The sequence below is a fragment of the Nyctibius grandis genome, chromosome 25, assembly GCF_013368605.1.
Source record: "Nyctibius grandis isolate bNycGra1 chromosome 25, bNycGra1.pri, whole genome shotgun sequence".
NCBI classification, from domain to species: Eukaryota; Metazoa; Chordata; class Aves; order Nyctibiiformes; family Nyctibiidae; genus Nyctibius; species Nyctibius grandis.
Window position 1 is genome coordinate 7,177,280 of NC_090682.1, and position 17,722 is coordinate 7,195,001.

The following is a 17,722-nucleotide window of genomic DNA, read 5'->3' on the forward strand; positions in this document are numbered from 1 at the left end:
GCTTGTCCGAAACCTGCCTGCCCTCGCTGGGGTACCCGGGGAGCCCTGCCCCGCTGTGCCACCAGCCCGTTGGCGCTGACCAGCCCCGGAGCCGCTCTCCTGGGCTTCCCTTCCTGTCCAAGGGGGTTTGTGGCCAGCTCTGGGGAAAAGCCCCGTTCCTCTGAATTACACGTGCCCTTCCCCAGACCGGCGCGGGGAAACCTGGTGGGAACTTGGAGGCGAGTCGCTGGGTTTGTTGTTAAAAACCTGCACGCACACCACCGCCCCCCTCCCCTTTTTTTTTGTAGCTTAGAAACCTCTCTTTGTGGCAGAAGGCTGGGAGGGTTTGAATACCACATGCAGGCGTCGGAGGCTGACTGAGACCATACGGCTTTATCATTCATTAATTCCTGTGCTCATTCATCCCCCTATTTAAACTTCTCTGTAAAGACGGGAGCTACAGATGGTCTTTTGGTACCCGCTTTAGCCTGCAGACCTCGGCCCCGACAAAGGGGTACAGAGGGAGCAGCAGAGTGTACAAAATATTGCCAACCATTAGAAACCGCGGGCTCATTCACCGGCGGCTCCTGTTTTGAAAGCGAATTTATGCGACGGCGTCGTAACCCGCCAAGCGGGGCATTGCCAGGAGCCGGGCTGCACCGAGGGGCAAGCGCTAGCCGCGGCGCCGCTGGCCGTAGCCGCGCCGGAGGAGCCGGGGGAGCAGCGGCGTTTCGTAGCTGTGTCCCTGCCTTTGTGTTGCGTAATGTAAAACTCTGCACCGGCCGGGCAGCTCCCTGTGTGACGAGGGGAAACGGAGATGGCTGGTCTTGCCTGCGTTGTTGTGATGCCAGGTCACTGTTACTGTTTGTGTTTAGGAGTTTGTTCCCGTTACGGCCCCCCCGGGCACCGCACCGCATCCCTGCGTGGGAGGCGATAGCCCGGAGCGTGCTTGGCGGGGCTGCTGAGCTCGGGCATCCCGTGGTACCTCGGGCTGCCCAGCGGTTTCCTCCTTGCGACCACCGCGTTCCCAACACGTTTAGGTGTTGGCACCTCGTTGAACCACGTGTGAACGAGCCAGGGACATGTTGTAGGTGCACTGGAAGACCCCGGGAAGCCTCCCCGCTTCTGGCATCCCGGGGGACTTTGGTGGGTTGCAGCTGCCCCCCTCGGCAGAGGAGGGATGGCCAGGCTCACCGGCTGTTGGGGAGCTGCTGGGGCCAACGTGGGACGGCTCCTTAACAAAACCCCTCGCTGCCCGCTGCCCAGGGGCTCTGCCACCCGACCCCGTGCGCAGCGCACGCCAGGTCCGCTCCGTCCTTGCCACCGGGAGGTCGGGACCAAAAGTTTTCTTGTGGAAAACCCGAATTCCGTGATCTTGTTTTTACACATGCTGTGCTTAAATATTAACACCAATTGAGCAAATTGCCTTTTAACTGCCTTTATTTGCTTTCATTAACGGTATAATTTAAAAGCTCCCGAATTTGCATGGAACCTGTTGTGCACGTTGGGGAGGGGGGCGAGGCCGCTCATAAATTAATTAATCGCGTGCAAGGCTCCTTGGAGATGTCCCGGAGCTCCAGGACAGCTCAGCACCGCCCGGGCTCCTCGGTCCGGGACAGCGCGTACTTTTGGCCGGGGCCGGGGGAGCGGAGCGTGCCGTCAGGGCTGGCGTCCCGCTCATAACTTGGCTCGCCCCGGAGGTATTTATTTATTTCTCAGCAAAACACGTTGTCGGCCGAGCAGAGCTAATGACGCTGAAGGCAGCGCTCTTCCTGTCCGTGCACCGGCGTTTGAACTGATGCAGGCAGCGAAGAAATCGAGGAGCAAGTTGCCAGTCGTCGGCTGGACGTATCGATGCCGGTACCCGACGAAAACCCAGCCACGCCGGGGCTTGGCACGCCCGGCTCGCCGCTCCTGGGCTGCTGCACCTCCGAGTGCCTCCTCTTGCTGCCACGTCCTCGCCCTGGGCACTCTGGGCTCTCACCAAAGCCCAGTGCAGTTCAGATACGTTAATTTACTGCCTTGACAAGGTGCATAATGTTCATCTCCCGGCTTCTAATTGGAAATAATTAGTTCTTTGTCAGCCCCGGGAACTCCTGAGGAAGCGGCGCAGAGCCAGGCGAAGGCAGCAGTGCTGGTGCAGGGCAGGAGGAGCCCAGCCCGTGGCTGGAGAAGGCTTTCTGGAGCATCCTCGCGGAGCGTGGTGTTTTCCGCCTGTCTGAGGGCATCTCTCCCTGCCAAGGAAGGGCCACGTAACAGCCACATATTACGGTTTCATTAATCAAAGACACTTCCACTGCCCCTTTACAGCAACACGGCTGCTGCGGCTGTCCCTCGCTGACAGCTCCCTAATCCATCTTCCCCAGGAGGGAGGCGGGGGGACCCGCTGCCGCTCTCTGCCCGCGCCGCCGAAGCTGCCCCCGCCGCCCCTGTGCCGTGCCACCACCGTCTGCGTGTGAGAGGTTCGGCCCTGGTGCCTGACAGGGGTTTGCCAGTGTCCTCCGTCAGCCCCCGCTCCTGTGAGAGGGGCAGGGCTGGTGTGCAGGAGGGGATCCTGGCAGCGAGTTGCCTTCGTCTGAGGCATCATCCGTGTTACAGCATGTGCAAATACATGCGTGAAGGGGGGACTGCGATAGCTCTGAGCGTGGCCCTGGCAGATCGGTCCCCTCGCGTCCTTCCCGAGCTTGTCGGGCACGGCTGGCAGGGGAAGGCTCTGGGAAGCTCTCCGGGAGTCGGTGAGGTGCGGGCGGATGGTTTGCACAGCAGCACCGGCGAGACTCCCGGCCGCGCTCGTGCTGGGGAGCACTCGGGACCCTTCCCATCCCCGGAGCGAGGGAGGCATCTCTGCCCATCCCCGGGCGTGAGACCTGCTCGTGCGCCCGGCGGTCACGTCCCGGGAGCCTAAAACACCCCCCAGGAGGGCGTGTGCTGCGCACGGAGCCGGGCGGCTGCGGGTTGGCGTTGGGCACCCTTAATTCTGGCCGCAAACCCACCATGTTTTGGAGTCGCTAATAATAAGAAAGTGTTTTCATCAAAGCGCTGTGCTCGTCTGTGTGCTGACATCTGGAGAGCCGAGATAGATATTTTCCTTAAGACTGTATTTCCAAGCCACGAGCTCGTCCCTGGCTGTTAATTAATCCTTTGTAGTTTAGCGACTGATGAAATCATGACTCTATGAAATTTTAATCCTCGCGCTGTATAGGCACAACCGACGTTATCAGGGGACCCCAGGTGTGCGCTTGAAATTAGTTTGTTGGATCTCCTGCATATTTGATCACCTTATAAAACTCCTCGGGATCTGTCCGCTCGCCGGACAGACGGTGTTGCCGGTGCTTTGTGCCCGCTCCTGGCTGCGGGTCCCAGCTGGGCTGGCGCGGGAAGCAGGGGCTGGTCACGCTCCCTGCAGGAGAGCTCAGCGCAGGGCTCATCCCTCTGGGTACTGCCCTGCCTCTGACGTGCGTCCAGCCTCATCCCTGCGGCCGGGTCACTGAAGGGAGTGGAAATTAAAAATAAATCTCCCTCCCCTAGAATCCTCACCGTTATTTAAGTTGTTCTTTGCTCCAGCCTCCCGTTAGCATCCCCTGGCTCCCCGCTTCGGGCTCCCTGGGGACTTTTGCCGTCTCCTTGGGGCCCCAGGAGCTGCAGGGTCCTTGTTACCCAGGGAGCTGCCTGGACCATCCCAGCACTGCCCAGGGAAGCATCGATGCACCGTGCTGAACGCTTGCCCCGTGTCCCAGCCACCCCTAGGGTTAGGAGCGAGGGGCCGAGGCCGGTGCTCCCGCAGCAGCACGCTCAGGAAACCAGATGACGAATACATTTTTAAACTTGGCATCCATGAACCGCTTATTATTTCTGAATTAGGAATCAGGACGTGGATAATCACGGCGCTGCGGCGGCAGATGCGCTCGGCGCTAAGGTCACTTCGCTTTTGTGTCGCAATTTGGCATTATTGTTCCATTCCCCGGAGCTCTGCCCGGCGGCCCCGCGCTTGGGCCGGTTGTCGGGGCGGCTGCGGTGCCACCCGGGGCAGCCAACGCTCCTCACCTCCCGCGTCACTGTCACCAGCTGCCCGGAGAACGGGGGTGATGGTTTTGCACACCGAATTAGCGCTGGTTATTCTAAGCGGGGCTGCGTGCGTCGTGATGCGTTAACCCCTCGGTGCCCCTTGGCTCCCCAAATCTCCCTCTGGAAGCCAAGGCAGGCAGATCTGCCCGGGTCTGGAGCTGGGGCAGCGTCTGTGCCCACGGGGTCCGGCTGCGATGGACGGGAGGTGCTTCCCGCTGCCGGCTTTGCCATCGTAGGTCAAGCTGGTGGCTTCCCATCCACGCTCACCCCACCCAGCCTGTGCCCCCCGGACCCCCTCGCTCGGGCGGGCAGGGATGCACGAAGGGAGCGGCGGTGGGGATCAGGCTCCGTCCCGGGAAATCCCACGTGATGGTGATTACGGAACGAATAACGCTGGTCTGAACCCGGGGCACTGGAATAACCGGGGGGAGATGCTGCCACGCACACTGTGCCCGGGCAGGCGGCAGATTCGGGGAGGGGCTGTCCTGTGGCAGCGTTTATGAGCGTTTGTTCGTGGGCAGGGTCTAAAAAGGGATTTAAAGTCTGCTTTTGGGGTTTGTTGGTTGTTGTTTACCTGAGGTGAGGCAAAACAGGAGGGATCCTGTCCTCGGCTCTCTTGCAAAGGGGAGGCATTGGCATCGTGGTACGGTGATGTCACGGCACAGCATCTGGTTTCAGCTCAAGAATTAGCTCATGGTAAACATCGTACGGGCAGGGAGTTTTAGTGCTCTGTATTGACAGCTATCCCCTCCCCACCCTTTTTTTTTAAAAAAAAACCCTTCAGAAACAGTAAAATCTTTATTTCCAGCTCCAAGATTTATTTAATTTTTTTTAGCAGCAGTGGTCATTTGAGTTTTGGGTTTTTTTCCTTCTTAACACATTGAACCGAAAGGAAGGTCTCGGCTCCCTTCCCCCTTCCCCCTGCCCTCAATAGCTCTCCTGCTATTTTAATCCTCCGGGCTCGGAGCTGAGGGCAGAGCGGTGGCTGTGCAGGAGCCTCCCCAGCTCCGTGTCCCCGAGCGCCGTACATAACGGGGTCGGGGGGAGCGTCGCCCTCTGCGCCGCGCGGATGTACCGCTCTCACCGGAGGATGTGCCGCGTGGTTTGTGCGGGCGGCGTGCTGCCCGCTGACCTTGGCTTTCCCACGCTGCAAACGAGATGTGGCACCGCCGCCTCTGTCTTGATAAAATAGATCAGGGGATGAATTGATTTCCCTATCGATTTACCCGGGCCAGGGCGGCACGGGTGGGATCAGGCGGCGGCGGGGAGGGTTTTTTGGGGAGTTAATTAACCCGGTTGCGCTGGGGCTGCGAAGCTGCCGCGGTCCCGGTTTGCCCGGCCGGTGTTTGGTGCCTGAGCATCGGGCGTGCCGCGGCGGGGATGGACCGGCTGGCAGCCGCCCCTCCGGCGGGGCACCGCGCTTGCAGCCCGGCAAGCAAATAAAATCAGAGGGCTCCTATAAAACCCTGTTATTGCTGCGGCGCAGAGCTGGAACCGCTGGAGGTTTCTGCTCCCTGGCTCTCGCGCGCGGCAATGAATATTTTATAGGAAAGGAAATACTTAGCGTCTGAGGCTTTTTATAGCCCTGCTGCTCGGGCGGGCGGCAACCTGCCCCTCGCCCGCGGGGCTCAGCCCCCGCCGCAGCATCCTCCGGCTCCGCGGGCCCGGGACACGCGGCAGGACCGGGTGAAGCGCGTCGGGATGAGGCTCTCGACCTGTTGCACGGGCAGCAGGACGCGCAAGAGAAACCGCTGCAGAGTTTGCCAGGACGGGTTTCTCTCTGCACCATTCGCTTTCAGGGCGGCGCGAGGCTCTTAGTGCTGCACTGGTGTGTGCTTTCATCTCGCTTTTAACTTGTGAGGACTCTGAGGTTTTGCTCATGTCACGCCAGCCTCACGATTCCCCCGCTGCGTTTGAACCGTCTGCCAAACCGGGACCAGGAGGGACGCGGGCAGTGACACACAAACCCCCGAAGGCCCCTGGTGCGATGTCCCAAGGCCAGGCTGCGTGGCCCCGTATCCCACCCAGAGCCGTGTATCCCCACCCAAAGTGCTCTGCCCCGGGCTTCGCCTCAGAGTTCTCCGCTCCAACAGGTCCTGAGCAGAGCTCTGCCGCGCCGGAGCCTCCCCTTGGCAGCGGGGGGATGTCTTGCCCCTCCCGGCCGCCGGCCGCCCTGCCAAGCTGCGCCCAGCCCGGAGATGACAAAGTGCCCTTTAGTTAATTGCAGAACGGATCGCCTGGAGTTAAAAGTTCTGATTTATACGACTATGGCTCTAACTGCTCAATAACACGGGCCCGTAATCTACTTTCATTTCAAACAGAAGGGTGATTTATGGGGCAGCATGCCGCTTTAGCTCAGAAATGAGGTGTTCAACATATGCTCTGTTGACATAAATTTGGAATTTATCGCTCCTGTCAAAACTGCCTGTTGGACAAAGGTGCGCATTAAGGCAATAAATGGCTCGGAATAGTTTTCTGTCAAATTTCCTAACCATTGTGTTCACTCCGTTTGAGGGGAAAAATATACACTTAAAAGTAACCAAAGGGCCGAAAGCCGTGCGTCGTGTTTGGCACGGAGGGGAGGGAGGGTCTGCTCCCCGCTCCCCAGAAGGGACCGTGGAGGGGCTGGGTGGTGGGAACTCCCAAAATAAAACCAGCAGAAGGCATTTTACACAAGCTGTTAGGCGGGCAGAGCAGGAGCTTGCTTACGCTGGCACGCCACTCGTGGGGGTCTTTGGGTACCCCGCGCCCCCGGGGTGCTCCGCCGAGCCCCCGTGTCCCCCCGGAGCGGGCAGCGGCGTTTGCCACCGGTCCCGGCCCTTTCACACAAAGCACCCTGTGGGGAAAACTCATAATTTTTACACCGCGCGGTCTCGCCGGAGTCGCTGTCCCTTTGAAGTGCTTTTTGCGGGGCATTTACAGGCCTTTTTAATTACCGGCAGCTTGCGAGGGGCCAGCCTCCTGCCCGGCTTTTGTTTGCCGGCCGGGTGGGGAGGGGGTATCACCCCACGGTTTATGTCCCACCTGGAGAGCCCCTCGCCAACCCTCCGCGCCGGGGCTCGCCCGGAGGGTCGCTCCCACCCCGGGGTGCCCCACCGCCAGCATCCTCGCCGTCCTGGCAGAGCTCTGCCGGAGCATCCTCCAGCAGAACCTCGCAGCGGGGAGGCTGTGGCTGGTTTCGTGGCATCGAGCAGGAATTACAGAGGAAAACTGTCTTTAGTAAAGCAAGGGGCTGTTCCCCATCGCCGCTGCTCTCCATCCCACAAACATCTTCTTGCCTGAGTTGCTTGTAGGGACCTTGCAGGAGACGGGGAGTACATGGAGTGTCATTTCAGCATCAGATTGAAATAGCAAAGTGCAGTTTATCCTTTTGTGCTCTTTTTGGGCGGCGTTGCCGAGAAGCGATGTATTTTAACGTCCTGAACTTCTCCCCGCCGCTTTCTAGAGGCACAACTTTAGAAGCTCGTATTGATCTTTCCCCTCAGATCTTAACAGCCTGAGCAGCTGTAATACCTTGCTTACATCTGCCAGGTTTCTGTGCCGTTTTGCAACATCTCCTTAATCCGGCGAGCAGAAATAGAACGTTTCAATCATATTTCGCTACCGGGAAACCGAGCAGATAAAGCGCTTTAAGACCTTGTTGAAAGGGAGCGTGCAAGATGGCGAGCGATAAGATCGTCCTGTAAGCGGGCGCCGAATGGAAAACTTTTGTTGCCGCTGAAATTTGTTGATAGAGATATCGCAAATAAATTACTCGGCGAGCACCCCGGCGCGTTAAAACAACGAGGGGTTACGGGACGTGGGGAGATGGATGGCAGGTGCGGGTTTCCAGGGAGCCCTGGCGCCGGCGGGGTCCGTGGCTCCGTGCTCCCGTGTTTGCCCCGCTCCGTGCTGGGGAAGGTGGCAGAGGGGGAAGGTGGCAGAGGGGGCCTTGTCCCCGTGTCCCGTTCTCAGACGGTGCCTGGCACCGGGTGCTGCCGTCCCTCTCGCCGTGACAGGGCGAGAACTCGGTGTAGCCGTGCTGGGAGCAAGGGGGTTTTGCTGTTGTTTCTATGAGTTTGGGCGATGCGGAGAAAGGAAGCTTGTCCTTTGGTTTCTGCTCTGTTTCTTGAGGCTCGCTTTAAAAAAAAAATATTCCAGGTTTGGCTCGAACTAATTAACCGATTACACTTTAATTCGCTGGAAAGGCGTGCTGGCCTCGGAGAGGCGAGCGCTGGCACGGAGGAGGCTGCGCTTCTCCTGACCCAGTGCTTTAAACCCGGCGTTAAGTGCAGAAGCGAGCTCGGCCCGAGCCGGGCAAGTGTGACAGGCGTGTTCCTAATTAAAAATGCAAAATGAGAAGGTTGTCACTCATGTAGCTGACTTCTTGGCAGCGGGAGCCTGTCAGGAGGCTGGCGTTCTGTTTATTTTTGCGAGGCGGATAAATCCTTGGGATTGTAAACCTGCTTGGCCTGAATTCGTGCATGACTCTTAATCCTCCGCTATGACACAGTGAATTCAGGACAAGCCTGATTAATAATTATGTTATACAGCAAAGTTGAGAGTTGAAACCAACTCCTGCTCTTCTCCTCTCCGCTCCGGGCTCTCCGCAGCCACGAGGGATGCTCCGGCTGGCGCTCAGCTTCACACCAGTAAACTGAAATGTTAAATCAAGCTCAGGCAAAGCTGAGTGTCCCCGTGCACAGAGGGCGAGCGGTCCGCGCAGCCTGGCCGGGGCCGAGCCCTCCCGCGGGAGCCGCAGAGGGAGGAGGGCTCGGCGTCCAGCCCCGGACAAGACCGTTTCTGTTTTGTCTTTGGCAACAAGGCAATAAAAATACGCTCGTCGCGTTGCGGAGTGATGATAAATGGTGGGCGCGAGCAGAGGTCGGCGCGCAGCGGCTTGCTGCGCTGCTCCTCGAGCACACACAAATACTTCTCTGTTTACGGCATCTGATTTTGAAACCGCGCACGTGCCGCTGTCGCGAGCCCTCCGTGCCGCCGGAGCGGGCGGTTCGCGTTAGCCGAGGCGTGGGGGACCGGGGGGCTTTTCACCAGCGCCGCTGTGGAGCGCGGGGCCGGGCTGCTTGGCCAGAGCATCCCTCTGTCCCCAGCTGACGCGGTGACACAAGGCGACGAGCCCCCCTGCCAGGCGCGTCGGGTGCTGCGGGGGGTGTCTGGGGGCTGAGCCCCAGGGTGCTCCGCCGCGGCGGGGGGTGGCCGGGTGGTTGCCGCGGGCTCGGGCAGTGCCCAGCTCTGCCCAGGCGCTGGCTGCTCGCGGTGATGTCGCTCGATGGGGAGCTCCGCTCTGCTGCGGGTCCTTTGCCACCCCGACACGGAGCATCGCCATCCCCGTGGCACGGAGATGGGATGACGTGGGTCTGGCCGCTGCGGCCAAGCCCAGCATCCGCTGCCCGCGATGGCAAAGGGAGGAGATGCCGTGGGGGGTACCTGAGCCCCCCCCTGCTCCCCGGGGGTGCCCAGCCCCTTGGCGTGCCGCAGGATGGGCGACGGGGCTCTGCCGCGGGAGTTGTGCAATGCCGCCGGGCGTAGCTGGGTTAGTGCCTCGTGGTGCCAGGAAATGGTGAGTGGCACGTTTCCTGTTTGCGAGCTCGTGGTTGGGCTCTGGCTGGTGATCTGTGTCACGCTGAATTCGGATGGAGATCGGGATTCGGTTAGCGATGCGTACAAACAGCCTCTTGCAATATTTTAGTGTTTGTTTTTGGAGCACTATTGGAAAGAACTTTGCCAACACATACTTTGTGTTAACTCTAGAGTTCGGTTTTATTTGGTTTATTAAAAGAATCCAACTGTAGTAATGATAACAAACATTAAAGGGGAGAAGGTAAACTCCTCAGTCCTGGGGCATCACGCAGGACCTGCTGCTCGTGCCCTTCCTATAGGGCCTCTCCAACCAGAACCGATTTCGGGCGATGTGGGGGTGGCATGATTTCGGGTGGTTTTGGGTGACCCTTCCCCTGCGGGCAGCAGGACTGACCCCCCCTCTCTGTTCTCCCCTAGGAAGCTGCACAGCGGGATGAAGACTTACGGATGCGAACTGTGCGGGAAGCGGTTCCTGGACAGCTTGCGGCTGCGAATGCACTTACTGGCTCACTCAGGTGGGTTGGGAGGGGGGTGCTGGGGGTGGGACGGGGGGTGCTCGGGGTGGGACGGGACAGGGGGTGCTCAGGGCAGGTCGGGGGGATGCTCCCCGTGCCCACCCAGAGGTGCCGCGGCCGCCTGGCTCACGCGCCTCGTCCCGAGGAGCTGTGCGCGGAGCTGGCTGTGCCCTGCCCAGGGCGGCACGTTGCAAACTTGTTCTCCAGTCCCCAGTAATGTGAGTTATGTAAATTTTCTTTTTTGGAGTTTGTTTTCAGTTCCTTAATTGGGGAAATATTTTCTGGGCTGAGCAGCTCGGAATAACAAACTCTGCGTACCGGGTGGCTTCTTGTCCAGCCCTGCTCGTAGCGTGAGCATCCCGGCGCCGTGTTCCTCGCGTCCAGGCGTCCACTGCGGTTTCATTAGCTCTGTGCCTAATGAATCTAACGAGCGGGTTCACATGTTGCAGGCCCTTTAATTAAATAGATAGGGAAGGGCTGGAACGCGGCGCCGGCGGGAAGGCTGGTGCTCTGCAGGTCGATGTGGGCTGATGTGCCCGTTGGGCTTGCGGCCCCTTGCACAGCTGGGGGCTTCGTGGGGAGAAGAGGCAGGAGCCCACCGGACCCCCTTGCTCCAGCGCGGGTGGGGGTCCTTGTCCCACTCGTCTGAGGGCAAAGCACTTGGGGTGGCAGGTGCTGCAGCCAAAGCTGTGCTCGTGGGTGGCTTCGCAAGGAAGCTCTGTTATATTTCATATTTTTTGATATGTTTTTATTTTTCCCCCTACATTCATATTTCTATTCCCTCTCTGCCCCTCGCCCACGCCGAGGGGCACGGGGCAAGGACGTGCCTTGCCCATACCCAAGGGAGCGGCGCGGGGCTGCCTTCCCCACGCTCCTGCTGGCCGGGCACCGGGTCCTGCTTTCGGGGCCATTGGAGCTGGCCCGACCCCATCCCCACGGTGCCACTTTTCAGGACAAGCCCTGGCTCCCCAGGGTGCCCACAGGCAGCGGCGGGTTGCTGGGGATGGTCCCCAGGATGCTGGTGTTCCCCCCCAACACTGGGGTGCAGGATGCTGGTCATCCCCACTGGTGCTGGGGTGCAGGGTGCTGGTTTCTGGGATGCCGGTTCCCCCCTGTCCAGCACTGGGGCGCGGGATGCTGGTCCCCGGGACGCTGGTTCCCCGCTCCGGCGCACGCGGCTCGTGTTTGTTACGGTCGCTTTGGCTCGTGGCCCGTCCCTGGCGGGCGGCCAGCTTTGTGGGTACAGTATGTACAGTGAACGCCGAGCCAAGCTTGTCATCGCGCAGGATTAATTATTATTTTATTTTCTTTTTTTTTTTTTTAAATCCGGCGAGGGCGGGGGGGGCGGGGAGAGCTCTGCCCTGCGCTCGCAAACAGCCGCCGCGAATTCCAGCGCTGTTATTTATTAAAGCAGGAGACCTTTGCACCTCTCCCCTCGCCTCCCCCCTCCGCCGGCCCGGGACGGAGCGGCGGCGCGGGGGCTTGTTTTCGGGGCGGCCGTGCTCCGGAGGCGGCTTGCCTCCGCGCCGAGGGACGATGTGGTTAGTGGGGGGTTTGCCCCGTGGGAGGGCGTCGCGGTGGGGGACGGCTTGTGCAGCCCCCCCCCCAGCAGCCCTCGGTGCTGAAGGCAGCACATGCTGAGTTTAGGTGAGGTTGGCATCACAGAGTTCCCTGACCGAGCATGTGTGGGTGATACCTGATGGTAAAGGCACGTTTAGGTTAAGGAACAAATTGGGGACCAGCCCTGTGGTCCCTCCGTGACACCGCGGGTGCTCGCCGGTGTTATCGCAGCAGCCTCACAGGTGCAAGGAAAATACTCAGCCAAGTGTTTACACACCAGTGTGAAGCGTAAATATGCAGCCCTGAATGCCGTGCAGAGCCTTTCCCTCCATGCCCCCACCGCTTTGACCCGGGGGGCCGTCCCGGTGCCGCCATGGGCATCCCCGCCGCAGCCGGTTCTCGGTGGGCGCCTGCTGCATCCTGGGATGGTGGTTGCCAGCTCGCCGGTTCTGATGTGGGTTTCCTCCCCGGGACAGGGAGAAAAGCAGGTTTCTGCCTTTCCCCCCGCTGGCGTCGCCTCCCTGTTGGGCAGGATCTGCCCTGGAGGTGGCTGCCACGGCCCTTCGCTGCGGGCTGTGAACGGGGCGAGCACGCAGGGATGCTGGTGGGCAGCACGCCCTCAGCCCCCTGCCCTGCCGGCCAACGGCGTCCCCCCCACCCAGATATGCTCCCCCGAATATGGAGGGGGGGCAGAAAGCCCCAAGGTCCCCTTGGGCGACGGGATGGGCTGTGCTGGGGCCTGGGGGAGCAGGGTGTGACGTGCCCATGGGGACGGTGGTCCCCAGCAGCGAAGCCAGCTAGGATGGAGGGAGGGAAGGGCAGATCCCACCCTTCGCCTCCCCCCAACCCATTTTCAGGGGAGGGGGCTCATCCCGCCGCCATCCACCTCTCTGATGAGCGTCAGCCCTTGTCCCCCCGCACGCTCAGCATTGTCTCCTGCAGGTGACATGGTGATGTCCTGGGGCTGGGGGCGATGGCAGGTGTCGGGGGGTGACGCGGTGATGTCCTGGGGCTGGGGGTGACGTGGTGATGTCCTGGGGCTGGGGGCGATGGCACGTGTCGGGGGGTGACGCGGTGATGTCCTGGGGCTGGGGGTGATGGCAGGTGCCGGGGGGTGACGCGGTGATGTCCTGGGGCTGGGGGTGACGGCGGCCGTGCCCCCCTCGGCACCGGCAGCGGGTCCCGGTGGCCGCTGCCCCCCCGCCGCGGCTGGCCGGCGTCCCGCGCTCGGCCCCGGGTGATGTCAGCGGCAGGTCTGGATGTTCTGCCAGCGTTCCCGCGTTTATGATCATCCGCAGATGTGCATCCAAGAACACACTGTACCCACAGCAGAAATTAATGCAGGCTTGACTGCCGGCCAAGCCGCGCACACGGGGGAGAGGAGGAAAGAAAACAAAAACTGTTTAATGCTGTTTATAAATTATACACTGGCTGATGAAAAATACATTTCTCTCGCCCCCCCTCTCCCCGTCCCCTCTGCCTCGAGAGCCTGAGCGCAAAGCAGAAGAATACGGTTTGCTTTTGAGCTCCTGTTTTGGCCGGGTTCCTGGCCCCGGCCGCTGGGGCAGAGCCAGCTGCTCTCCCCCTCCCCGCCCTTACCTGACGAAACGTGTTTATTTGTCGCCCGCCGCCGCCTCTCCCCGCTCCCCTCTCTCGGCTGCCCCCGGTTACCGAAGGTGGGGTGCGGGATGGGGTGCCAGCACCCCCCGCACCGTGCTGCTCCCCGTACCACACCCACCAATGCGCGTCCCCCCGCGCTAATCCCACCGAAGGGACATGGCCATCGCCGCTCCCCGGCTTTGTGCCGGGTGGGGGGAACTTCCCAAAGTTCCCCCGAGGTCACGGTGCTGGAGGGGACTAGGGGGGTAAATGGGGTGAGAGCCCTGTCCCTCCCCATCCCTCCCTCCCCATCCCTCCCTCGCTTGCCAGCCATTTACGCGGCTTTTGCGGGTGTTTTTTCCCTTTTAACGCCGCTCATGTTTATCATTTGCCCAACAGCCCTGACAGATTTTGTTTCCTGTCGAGCGCGCGGCTGCGGAGCCCCCCCGGTTGCCAAGGAGCCGCCTCCCCGCACCGTCACGGCCTGATTTGGTATTCCGCGCGGCGCCCCGCCGCATTTCTGTATGCAAGACAAAGTGTTTTGATGGAGGACGATTGCAGGAGTGTCTGGAGGCTGTTTGGAGTTTTATGGGCTGTGCAGCGCGCCGTGCCCGCTCGCCGCGCGGGGCTTCGCCTGGGCTCTGCCGGTCGTTCCCGGCGAGGGCAGCGCTCGCGGGGTGGGGGGAAAGGGGGAATTAGGGAAGAACCCGCCTCGTTTGCTCCTGAGCTCAAAATCTTGATGTTTTGTGGGTTTTTGGTATGAAAACACCCGCCGCTGTACCCATCGCCACGCGGCGCGGGGGTCGGTGGCACCGGCTGGCGACGGTTAGGTGGTGATGCTGCGGTGGCCCTCCCCAAGCCCCCGCTCCCATGGTCCAAGTGCTCTCTGGAGCCATGGAGTGCAGCCGGAGCATCCTGCCCGTGGTGCTGGGGGGGGTCGGCTGGGAGAACCCCCGGGACCCCCCCGGGACCCCGCTCCGAGGCGGGGGTGATGGCGAGGCGGCAGGCGCGGGCTGGGCTGGTGTCTGCTGGCCGGGGCTGCCATCCGCGCCAGGCTCGGGGTCCCTCCTCACCTTCCACAGCCTTCACCTCCCTTCTTCCTCATATTCCATTACTGCCTTTCGATGGCGCTTGGGGAAAAAAGGGGGCGAAGCCGCTCGCCTGGCGACGTCGAGGCTGCTCTGGGTGTCTGCCCTCCGTGGCTTCCTCCGAGGTATTGTTTTTAGCGCAGAGATTTTCACGACTGTCTCTTCCACTTGGGTGAAACAGGGGAGAAGGGAAATAATAATAATAATAACAGCAGCAATAATAAAAATCAAAGAGCAGCTTGATGTGGGCAAGAGAAGAAAACAAGAGAATGGGGTAGAGAACAGGCTAAATTTAAAATTGTAATTGGCTGACTTCCACAGGCTTGCGGGTGTTTTAATGACTCATAATAACTTCATTTAAAACCAGCTGAGCAGAAAATAGATTGGAGAGGAGCCTCGGGCCATTATGGATTTGGTTTTTTTTGACAAGCTCTGTTTTCGGCAGCCAGGCAGGCACTCGCGCAGGGCTCGGCTGCTCCGCTCTCCCCGAGTTGGTGGTCTGCCCGACAGAGATTGTAGAGAAACCGGGGCTGGCTCTTTTATTTTTTCCTTTTTTTTTTTTTCTCCCTGATTAAAAATAGGTGCCTTGAGGTGTTATTTTAGCATCACTGTGGTTTGGTGCTTTTTTTTCTTTGCACTTTTGATGTGGTAAATGGAACATAAATAAAATTGTTTTTGAAATTACTGAATTAATTAGGTAGTAAAGCGACGACAGTGAATAAATTTACTTGGCAATTTTTTTTTAATCCATATTTCCCGCCCCTCTCTCCACCTTCTCGCCAATTACAGCCTGTTAATAATATATAATCCCAAATTTTTATTAATCCCCTGTGCTGGGGGGAGGGAGGGGAATAGCTGTCGCATCGTACCGGCGAGGCCGTTGTGCTGAACCCACGGTGGGGCAGGGCTGGGGCTCCGCTGCCGCCCCCCTGTCCTTCCCCACCACCCTCCTCCCCGTGGGGCTGTGGGAAGTCGCCCGTTCCCCTGGCGCCTGCCCCCTGCACCCGCTCCTCTGCGGGGAGAGGGGTGGGAAACCCGAGGGGCTGCGGCCCCCCGTTAGGGGCAGGGCAGCGGTGCTCACAGCCAGTTCAGAACGTTTTACTACTTCCTACCAGCCCAAGTGCTAAAACTGGAGAGCCTCTTTCTCGTCCCCAATAAAGCAATTAAAGCGGATGGGCGTTGGGATGAGAGCGGCTGAAGCTAGGCGAGCTCTGTGTTGAGACTGGACCAGCTAAGCCTGGCGTGCGGGGAGGGAGCCGGCAGCCCTGCCTGCGCCCGCCCGGGCTGAGCTCGTGGGGATGCTCACGGGGATGCTCGTGGGGATGCTCACTGAGGTGCTCACTGAGGTGCTCACTGGGATGCTCACTGGGATGCTCACTGGGATGCTCACTGGGATGCTCACTGGGATGCTCACCGGGGTTCTCACCAGGATGCCTGGGGGGGATGCTCACAGGGATGGTTGGGGGGATGCTCACGGGGATGCTCGTGGGGATGCTCACCCGATGCTCGCCGTGACCCTTTTGAGCACCCCATTTCCAAAAGCTGCCTTAAACCCCGGCAGCGCTGCCCATCACCGGGCTGTCCCTTGCATTTCTTTTGGGGAGAAATGGAATAAGCTGGGGCCTGCCCCTCCCTGTCGCTGGGCTCCGGGGCCGCGCGGTCCCCGGGCAGCGCTGACCTTGCCGCAGCGGGGACGCCGGGGCGGCGATGACTGTGCAGATAGCGCTGGACGGAAAAAGCTCCTCGTCCGTTCGCGCCAGCCTCGCGCCGCGGGGACCTTTATTAGGCAGGAGCTATAAATTTACTCGCAGGGATATAAATGTACGGCGGGGAGGTCGGTGCCAAGCGCGAGGCTCGCGCTGAAGCGCGGCCGATACTTGGCAGCACGCGGCGTCCCGTCCCGTCGGGAGGATCATCTAGAGATATCGATGTACTGTAGGCGATACGAGGCGCTCGCTAAAAATACCCTCCCCAAACTTGTGTGTGCGTTCGGAGAGGCTGATCGTGTCTATGGGTGTCGTTTAAGGCCCGGGGAAAGAGCGAGAGGGAGAGGGAAGCAAGGCCTGATGCAGGTTCTGGATGTGCTGCTGTCAAATCTGTCCTGCTCCCTTTAATAACAAACACCGAGCCGCGGTGGTTTTTTCTGAGCGCTGTTATAATAAGCTCAGATGTTGGATGACATTTTTCCTGGTGACTCACATAGTAAAATTAACCTTGAACTATTTACATATTCAATCGCCGCCCTCCCTCCTCCTCCTCCCCCCTCTCCCGAGCGTGTGTACATTACAGGAATCCTGGCTCCGGATCAGGTTTTGTTTTGCTGATGAGAAAAAAAAAAAAAAGAAGAAGAAAAAAATTCCCCCGCCTGGAGTACACATCTACTTGAGGGAAAGAACACGCAGTCCTGGCCTTTGGAAATTGGCAGGCGGCGTGCTGTTCCCGCGCTGATAAGAGGTACTGTAAATAAAACTGTACGGCAGCGCCTGCTGTAAAATGCCCCGCGTCTGTACTCATTGTTCTGACAGCTCCGGCTTTTTTTGGGGCCGCTGTTTTGGTACACGCTGTGCTGCCTTATGTAAGCCAGCGCGCCCGGCTCCGCCCGCCCTGTTTATTTTCGCCTCGCCAGGAATTTTTGCTGTCCCCCCCCACCCCGCCAGACGCTGGCCGCCTTTGCCCTTCCCCGCTGCGGGGCTGCTCTGCGGACCCCCGCTGCCCACGCGCGGCTCCTGGGGACACGGGCCGCCAGCAGCCATCGCGGCGTGTGTGTCCACACGCAGGAACGGGGAAGGAAAAAGCCAACGCCGTGTTTAGCACGACCCCATCGCTTCCCACCTGTGACCCCCCCAGCCCAGCGTCCCCCCACGCCAGCGGTGGACCTGTTCCTGCGGCGGGTTGGACCGGGCTCCGCAGCGGTGGGGCTGGGCGAGCTTCGAGTGGCGATGGAGAGCCATCGCCTTGGCAACTGCCGGCTGCGCATCGCCCGCGCCGGGCCGCGGGCAGCCCCGGCTGCTGCCCCATCCATCCCGGCCCCTCGCCCCTCTCCGTCCCGGTGGTCTCGGCGCCTTTACGCCGCGCTCCTCTCCCTGCCCTGGGTGACGGGAGGGGGACCGCCGGCAGCGCCCGCATCCACACGATGCTCCGCATCCCCAGAGCACCCCGGGCGCACGCCCCTTCAGCGGCACGTGCAGGGGGAGCCCCCCCGCCGCCCTCCCCGCCTCACCCCAAAGCCTTTTTCCTGTATTTATCTCTTTGGGAGCGGCCGTGTGGCCCGGGCGCACTCGGGTTGTTTTGAATGCAAACTTGACATCGCGGCGAGGGCGGCGGAGAACAACATAT

The 17,722-nt window shown here is 60.4% G+C and overlaps 1 protein-coding gene across 1 annotated transcript in view; it reads left to right on the plus strand.

The window, feature by feature from the left end:
* The window catches only part of ZBTB16 (zinc finger and BTB domain containing 16), a 54,044-nt gene that overhangs the window by 16,715 nt on the left and 19,607 nt on the right, over positions 1-17,722 (plus strand). Inside the window, 1 exon segment of the mRNA XM_068418182.1 lies at positions 10,042-10,139. Within this exon segment, the coding sequence (XP_068274283.1) occupies positions 10,042-10,139 (98 nt within the window).